The 8886-nt window shown below is 63.0% G+C and overlaps 1 protein-coding gene across 1 annotated transcript; it reads left to right on the forward strand.

Moving 5' to 3' along the window:
* Window positions 1–1716: 1716 nt before the first annotated feature.
* On the forward strand, window positions 1717–8427 carry MNEG_1572 (hypothetical protein; the record flags this gene model as incomplete). Its single annotated transcript, XM_014049950.1, has 12 exons — window positions 1717–1779; window positions 2096–2287; window positions 3845–3924; window positions 4091–4239; window positions 4531–5006; window positions 5292–5408; window positions 5931–6089; window positions 6388–6518; window positions 6884–7020; window positions 7312–7424; window positions 7909–8047; window positions 8402–8427. The coding sequence occupies 12 exons, from the start codon at window positions 1717–1719 to the stop codon at window positions 8425–8427; spliced, it is 1782 nt and encodes a 593-aa protein (XP_013905404.1).
* Between the last annotated feature and the right edge of the window lie 459 nt (window positions 8428–8886).

Here is an 8886-nt window from a genome sequence, read left to right on the forward strand (position 1 = left end):
GGCGCTGGGTGCTGGGCAGGCGGCTGGGTCGACACGCGATAAAGGACTGCCTCTGCTCCACAACGTTTCAAGCGGAATGAGGCTTTTCGTTGGGCGATAGGCGGGTGCTGTGCCAGCCAGAGAGCCGGCGGCGCGCGATCAAGTGCCGAGATCAACCACACGAAGATCTTTTAAGTCGTTTCACAGAACACCAATAAAATGGAAGTGTTTTCCAACCATTGAGAAGCACCGTGGCCGCACCGGAGAGGTTTCTAGATATGCTATTGCTGATGCTCTCGACGCCCCGAGCTGCCACCAAAGTAACCTTGATATGTCGGTTCGTCTGAATGTAATTGCTTATGCGAGGCTGACAGGCATTGCCGTGAACTGCTACCCATGGTCAAGGGTCAACACACACACGGCTGCACCGCGAACGCACTGTCGGGCAGGAGCACCTCACTGAAATTATCGCCGCAGTACTGCTTATTGATTACCCTGAACCACTGCTGCACATGTTTACGCCTGGTCATTTAGGCTCAAGAAACGTTGTCCTGCACTGGCCAGCCTGCCGCTTACCACGCATGTGATACAGTCTATCGGGGGGGGGGGGGGCTGGTGGAATGGGTACGGGCCGGGATACCCCAATCGCATGGGCCACACTGCTGCTTGACACGTCTGCCATGTGCGGCATCTGCGGTGGGTGGCCTCCCCGGGTAAACGTCAGGTGGCCACCGTGCGTACAGTGGGGGGCCACGGACGTGCGTAGCGCCTGGAGTAACTCACGGCGCCACACGGCGATCAAACCCTGGCTCCGACGGTGTTGATTTGCGTCCCACTAGCCAATTGCATCTGTTGTGGACCTTCCGACGCCTTGTTTTACGATGCCTGGCACAACCAGGTCGTGCCGTGAAGCCCTCAGAGCTAACTGCAAAGCACACCAGCCTGTGCATAAGGTACGCAGCATCCAAGTATGTGCTGACTTGTGAAGCCCTCGAAGAGTTTGGTGGCAGCGAGAAAACATGGATGGCCATAAGAATGCTCTTTCAATGGGATGCACTCCGTGCGTGTGTGCTTGGGGGCGTGCGTGCGTGTGTGTGTGCGTGCTTGCAAGCGTGCGTGCGTGCGTGCGTGCGTGCGTGCGTGCGTGTGTTTGTGTGTGGGGGGGCGGGTGCACGCGCGTGCGCGTGCGCGTGCACGTGTGTGTTGGTGACAATGGGCTTGTGGCTCGTGCAGCAAATTCCGTTGCATTCAGCGGTCGAGTGGTTTCTTGGCAGGAGGGAGATGCTCAGCGGCATCACTTGCTCGCTATACAGGAACCCAATAGTAAAGCTTGCATCACTGACAGAACCATTCACAATCACTGCTCTTCGCATTGGGTTGTTCAAGGAACACCTTCTCTCATCACACATTTCAAGGATGTATCTGGCGACCCCTTTCGCATGTGTCTGCCGGCCACAGCGGCACTCGGCGGCTGGCTGTGACAGGTGACACCTCCAGTGACGCTGGGTGCCGTGTCACCAGGGAGATCCCTGGTCTCGCAGTGACCTCAACCAATGCAGACCTGCCCCTGGACGTGCCGTACTTGTGGTCTCTGAACGGGCAGCTGCCGCGATGAGGGCGATGCTGGCGATCTGCGGGTTCGTAATTCTTTTGGGCAATGGCGTGAGGGCCGCACGCCTGCTCAAAATAGACAGCGGATCTGCTAACGGGCTCCGTGCCAGCCTTGTGGGCCAGTTGATGCAGCACGCATCGGGCCGAGGCCTGCGCCAGGTCGGCAACACCGGCTGGAGCAGCGACACTGTGAGTGCGGAGCGCCGCCACAATGCCTGCTTCGCGTGAGGTTTGACATGTATCAAGCCCCGTAGAAAGAGCACGACGCGGTCGTGACCCTGCCAATGATGTCACACGCACCGGCTAGCGAGGGAGCGCGACCGAATTTAGGACAACCCCGGTCGCGCCTCTGCCATTGCCTGGTATCAGCCCATGGCGCCTCTTGCTGTCAAATCACACATCGCGCCCACCCCCTGGTGTGCGCATGCTGGGCCCGCACCGACCCGCCCCGCCCCCTTCCCCGGCCCCTGTGCCGGCCCCAACGTGCCCCCCTCCCATCCCTCAGTTCCACCAGCCGCGCGACTACCGGCTGATCAACCAGCTGCCCTTCGACGCCCACGTCATGCAAGGCAGCATGATGGCCGCGTCAGGCTACCGCGGCGGCGCCTCCGCCGCGTCGTCCTTCGACTCCGCCCTGTACTACGGCGGGGGCTACGGCTCGGGCTACGGCGGCTTCAACGGCGGTGGCGTCTTCGGGGTGAGGCGTGCACCGCACGTGTGTGCAGCGACGGGGCTCAGCAAAACGCGTGCTTGCTGGCGCTGCGCGGCGCGGCGCGCTTGTCCGGAGCGGCGGGGCGCGCCGCGGCTCGTGCTTGCCAGCGCTGCGCGGGCGGACGCGTGTGCGCGCCTGGAAGCGCAGCCGCTGCGTGCAGCGTTCTGCTTCGTGCCGCAACTGACCGCGCACCCACACGCGCTCTGCACGCACACCCAAACGCCCGCAGTACGACCCGTATGGGCAGTACGGCGTGGCCGGGCTGCGCAACCCGTATGACGCCGCATTCCTCGCGAGCCGCTCAAACGCCATATACACACGCCTGAGATCGTCCAAGCCGTACGATGTCGACTGAGCCTCGAAGCGGCACGCCCGCCAGCGGGCCCTCGATGGAGAGGGCCGCAGCGCCCGCGCCCACACCCAACCGCCGTGGTTTGGCGCCAAGACCGCCGCAGGCAGCACCTGTGACACAAGAGGGCGGTCCTGCATTATACTGGTCGCCCTGGGAGCATACGCGGCATGCGTTATCAAGCACTGGGGATTGGGATGTAAAGGCGCACTTGGCGCCGCAACTTGCACAGCTTTTCGCGGCTGTGCCTTCAAGAAGTCTTGAGGGGCAACCTTGATTTGGTCGGGCTGCATTGCAAAGATGCGTTCAAGTACTGGCATGGCTTGTACAGGCTTTCGTGCACGACGTGCAAAATATTTTCAGGACCTGTTATTAATTAACTGCGCATATTTGGTTGCCGTTGTGGTGCTGGGCTTCCACGTTTTTAGGAGTGTGGGTCCTTTGGTAGCGTGATATAACTGCACGTGTGCAAGATCCTGTGCTGCCTGCACGCACTTCCCTTTCGTCACGTGACGCCCCAACTGGAGTAAACGTCACGACGGCGTCACAGGATGATTAGGACATGCCGCCTCTGCTCCCTCAGCAGGCGCGTCCCACCACACGAGTCAACGTGCAGCCACACACAGTGTGCAACGCAAGGGGGCTGACATGGATGGAATTGTTTGACTGGCGATGCTCCTGCTTGCTTGTTTGACACCAGCATACTGGCAGCAACTATTGTATGTCCAGTACCACCCATCATCTGCGATCCCACACGCGCGTCGCATGGAGGCACGCAGGCAACGAGCTAGTGACATGTCGTCACCTGCCCCTGAGTACCACAGGTAGACGGCGTGTGATGCGGTGCACGACGTACAACAGCATCATTTTATGGTCCATCATGCAAAGCATGAGAGAGGACGGCATATAGCTATTCGTGCGCGTGATCTGTGAAAGAATTCGTCTGCATGTTCCCGCCCTCTCAAGGGACCCATGCTGGATCCAGTAGCAGCTCTCATAGCAGTAAAAAGGAGCCGCGGCTGACTGTGGTGTTCCAGCACACTGATGAGGACTTGGTGCGTTTGCTGCCAATGATGCAGTGAGACTTTGTTCAACGATGTTCTGCATAGTTGTGGCGCTTGCAGTTTCTCTGCATCTGTTCTGCGCACCCAAGCTTGCCCCTGCCGCTCGCACTTGCGCGGGGCATGCCGCAGCACTGCGCGGGGGTCGAGGCCCTGGCCACCTCCAGCAGCGGCCAGCTATTCACCGCTTCCCGCGACTCAACAATCAGAAGGTGCGTCCACATGCAGCAGGCCGACACGGCCGCTGGTAGCTAGCACAGCACCGGCCGCTCTTCCCGAATTCCCACAGCCGCAAGTGCGCGTGCGCGCCTACAGCCAGCAACGGTGCCTTCCGCACAGCTGCGCGCTCACGCCGGCCCCGCCCCGCCCGCGCCGCAGATGGGAGCTCGGCGGCGGCCGGCCGGCATGCGCCGCGCGGTTCGAGGGCCACGTTGACTGGGTCAACGGGCTGGCCAGGGTGGGCGATGACGTCATCGTCAGCTGCTCGTCGGACCGCACGGTCAAGATATGGCGGGCCGGCGGCGCGGGTGGGCGGGCGCCGCTGCGGGGGACCGACTCCCGCGGCAGGCGTGCGGCGCGGCTGCGAGAATAGCCGCTGCGGTCAGAAGTAGGGTTCCCCACTGACCCGGCGTGGCGGGCGGCCCTGCCATGCTATCGAGGCCGCTAACAGGCGCCGGCGCTGGCAGCAAGCGAAGCGCCCCTGCTCCCCAGCCGTGAACCAACATCCCTGGCTAAGCCACGACAGCCGCATCCCCTTGCCAAACACATGTGCGTGCGCCCGGCGGCTCGCTTCCACCACACGCATTGTCACCCCCCAGGCGAGTGCGTGCACACGTTTGCAGATGTCCACAGTGACTATGTGACGTGCGTCGCTGCTGCAGAGCAGGCGGGGCTCGTGGCGTCTGCGGGGCTGCGGTCAGAGGTCGTTTTGTACGACCTGCAGGCCATGCGGGCGACGCCCCTGCGGCCGCCGACCGGCGGCGGGGCTAGCGGGGGGGACGGCGGCGGCGCCCCGCGGGAAAACGGGCCGTCGGCGGCAGCTGCGGCGGCTGGCAGCTACTTTGGCGCCGGAGGGCCGGGCGGGGCGCAGCAGCCGTACCCCCACCCGCAGCACCATCAGCAGCAGCACCATCAGCAGCAACAGCAGCAGCAGCAGCAGCAGCAGAAGGGGCCCAAGGGCAGCATTTACGCGCTCGCGATGAACCCTGCGGGCACCCTGCTGGCCACGGGCACCACCGAGAGCTTCATCCGGGTGTATGACCCACGCACCCACGCCAAAGCCATGAAGCTAAAGGTGGGCCCTGCTTTGGTGTTGGTGTTTCGCACGATTGGTTGCTTTGGATGCAGGCGCAGCGACCGGGGCATGCGCGTGCCAGGCAGCAGAGCGCTGCTCCATCCATGCACATGCAGCACTTTCGGCTCCCAACCTGCTTGCCTGCATGCCAGCACGGCGGCGCGTGCAGACATGCGCTCCTGCAGGAGCACACGTGCTCGTACTTGCGGCCGCTCGTGTTCTTGAACTTTTTTTGTAACCCCCACCCGGTCCCCGCACACACTCGCACGCACACGCGCCCCTCAGGGTCACACGGACAACGTGCGAGCACTGCTCATGAACGACGCGGGGACGCTGCTGCTGAGCGCGTCGAGCGACGACACTGTGCGGCTGTGGGACATGAGGCAGCAGCGGTGTATACAGGTGTGCGCTCGTGGATCGCCGCGCGCGTGTGTGCACGTGCGCGTGTGCGTGTGCGTCAGCATGCGTGCATACACGCTTGTGGGTACGTGTGTGTGCACGCTTCAAAGCGTGAGTATTTCAGTGTGCATTGCGACCGTGCGCATGCAAACGCGCACACGGATGCGCACAGAATGTGGGTGGGCATGTGCAGCAGCAACTTTCTCTGCTCTTGCTACCAGTGCGGCCGCTGTTCAGCGTGGCCTCGCTCGAGCCCGCCCAACCCTCAGCCCTTGTTGGCATGCGATACTCCCGAATTCGGCATCTCAACCAACCTCTGGGCCCCACAACCAACGCCTGTTCGCCGCCAGCTACCGCAGCGCGCCCCTCCCAAGGGCGGCCCCACACCACCGCCTGCCGCCCCTCTGGCCCGCCCACCTTCCCAGCCGCCCTCGAAATTCTCCACAACCCTGGCTCTCCACACCCTCGTCTCACGAATCATAATTCACCCGCCCACCTGCCCAACTCGCCCTGTGCAACCTCCAGACCCTGGCGCTGCACACCGACTCAGTGTGGTGCCTGGCGGCCAGCCCCGACTTTGGCACCGTCTTCAGCGGCGGCCGCGACAGGCGGGTGTTCAGGACGCACCTCGCGCGGCGCGAGACGCAGCTGCTGGCACAGGCGGAGGGCCCCGTGCGCGCGATGGTGGGCGGGCTGGGGCCGGCGCTTTCGCCGTCGTTTATTGCAGACTGGCCAGGGTCGGTGGATGTTTGAGCACTTGCGACGGCCGCGCCTTGGCCGCCACCCCTGCCATGCGTGGCCCCCACGCAAGCCCTGGCGGCCTGCTGCCGTGGCTTGCTGTTCCCGCGAGCATCGTGGCTGCTTTGCTGCCCGGGCTGCCGTTGATGTGGCTGTCCGCTCCTTGACATTGGTTTGGCTTCCACAATTCAACATCTTTGGCCCTTTCCAACCCTTGTCTCTCCGCGTGAATATGAAATTCCAGGCCCTCTCCGGCGACGAGGCGCGGCTGTGGGTGTCAAGCTGCCCCACCTCGGTGTCGGCCCGCGTATGCGCCTACGACGTGCCCGCCTGGCCCTCGCAGCAGCCGGCGGGGGGCGGCCTGCACGTGCAGAGGTGCGGGCGTGCGGGCGCCTGCGCACTCGGCGCTTGGATGAGCGGCCGCCGCTGCGGGTGGCAGGCGGGCGCTGTTGTCAGTCATCTCCACACAATGCCCCGCTGTTGCCCTTTCAAGCCTGCCACGGCTTCACCTTTGCTTTGCAGCGGGGCTCACCAGTCGTGGCGTGCGTGCCGCCAAAACTGTGTCATTTTTCGCTCAGAGCGCTCCTATCAATCTCTCACCTTGTTTTTTGCACCACATACACACATTCGCTTACTGATGCACAAGCACCTGTGTGCGTGTACAAACACACATAGACACACACAGCACACGCACAACACATGCACAACACACACAACATACACACACTTGTGCGCCCCAGGAGCGCATCTCTGTCGAGAAGCTTTCTGGGCGGCAGCCCCGCGCTGCGGCTGCGGCAGAGCAGCGACCTGTCCGGACTCGCAGAGGAGGACAGTGGCGCAGACAGAGGCCCGGCCGTCACCATACCGGGCGCGCCAGGTGGGGCCGGGAGCAAGGGCCACAGTTGACCGGTGTCGTCGAGCGCGGGGAACGGAACGTGCGACGCGCGTCCCACCTGCCGCGTCAGAAGGAGCACGCCGGCCTTCCAGGCTTTTCCATGCAGGCGCAGACAACCAACTGATTTCGACATGTTGGAAATTTCTTCTGTGTCGCACAGATGATGGTGGTACCCATGGTCCCAATCTGCACAATGCGGCCTGTACCAAACGCACCCCAACCAGCGGCTGCCGCCAAAACCATAGGTCGCGCAACCGCCTTGAACCCCCGCAGCCCTGGTCGCGTACCGCGTGCTGCCAGACAAGCGCCACGTGCTGACTCAAGACAGCGGCGGGGCCGTCGCGCGCTGGGATGTGCTCAGCGGGGCCATCGTGGAGTCCTATGGGGTGGGTGGCGCAGGTTGCCATTACACTGTTGGCCCTGCGCTGTTTGGGTGTGCACTGCCGTTTCTCATGATGACTCGCCATTGAATGAGTGATTTTGGTAATGGATGGGTTTCTTTCTGTCAGCATGGCACTGAACGCTACCCCCATCCGGGCGGGATAGCTGGGGTGGGCAAAGGGGTTGAATTGCCCTGCCAATTTGTGAGAAGCGGGGCCTGTCAGGCAGTGAGGCATGTTTGCCGGCCTCCAAACACAGTTCGATGAGAACGCCTCCCCCTGAATCCACCTGAGACGCGCCGCACCCTGCCAACCACATCCCCTGAGCCAAGCACAGGGTACGTATCTGCAAACCTGCACTGTAAAGCACCCACAACCGACCTGCAACACCCCCCCTACACACAAACACACGCTATCGCACATACCCCCCAAAATGCATGCACGCACACTCTCACACACCCCTCATACCCCCGCTCGACTCGGTTCCCAGCGGGCCGACATCGTGGAGCGCGAGCGCGCCCTGTGGCGCCCCGTGTCTGTGCCGTCCTGGTTCACCACCGACGTGAAGCTGGGGCAGCTGGCGGTGCACCTGGAGGCGCCGGGCTGCTTCGCCGCGGAGGCGTACGCACGTGAGTGGCGCTGCTGGGTGGCTTGGGGTGGAGGTGGGCGTAGGGGTGGGGGAGAGACAGACAGAATGCCGGAGAAGGAAAGACAGAGGACTCGGAGAGATGGAGAAACAGACAGACAAACCGACAGACAAACAGACAGACAGACAGACAAACAGACAGACAGAAAGACAGACAGACAGACAGAAAGACAGACAGACAGACAGACAGACAGACAGACAGACAGAGGGGGGCCAATGAAGGTGATTTCCGCATGGTGTCAAATGGCCAACGCCCCAGCTCTCGACAAGCCCCACTCCGCCCCTGAAGCCATCCGGCCCCTTGGCGCAGACCGTGCACGTCGGCGTCACAACTCAGCAACGAGCCGCGACTCAATACAGTAACCCCCTCGCAGTGTGCCGCAAAGTGATTTCCTCCAACAAGCAACACCCTCCCGTAACCTCCCGCCTCTTCAACCAAAAAACCGTCGTAACCCCCGCCGCAGTTGACCTGGGGATACGTGAGGCGCAGGATGACGTGAAGCTCAACCTGGGGGCCTGCCTCCTGCGCAACGCCATGCGCACGTGGGCGCTCGCGTTCTCGGCCGCGCACATGAGCGGCGCCCCGATCCCGGGGCTGGACGATGCCTCATGGCCCGACATGCCGCGGTTCAGCCCCGCGCGGCCGCCGTCAGGTGCGGGGAGGTGGGGGTGGAGACAGGGAGCTTTGCATCTGATCAGTGAGCTGAGCAGCTGCAGGCGTTGTGCAAGCTATTGTCTGTTGAACTGATGCGGTTGGCGCCGTCTTTGGGGTCATCAGGACGGACTCCCGTGTGCGGGGCCCTCGGGCGGGGGGCCCTGGGG

The sequence above is a fragment of the Monoraphidium neglectum genome (genome assembly GCF_000611645.1).
Source record: "Monoraphidium neglectum strain SAG 48.87 unplaced genomic scaffold scaffold00160, whole genome shotgun sequence".
Lineage (NCBI taxonomy): Eukaryota > Viridiplantae > Chlorophyta > Chlorophyceae > Sphaeropleales > Selenastraceae > Monoraphidium > Monoraphidium neglectum.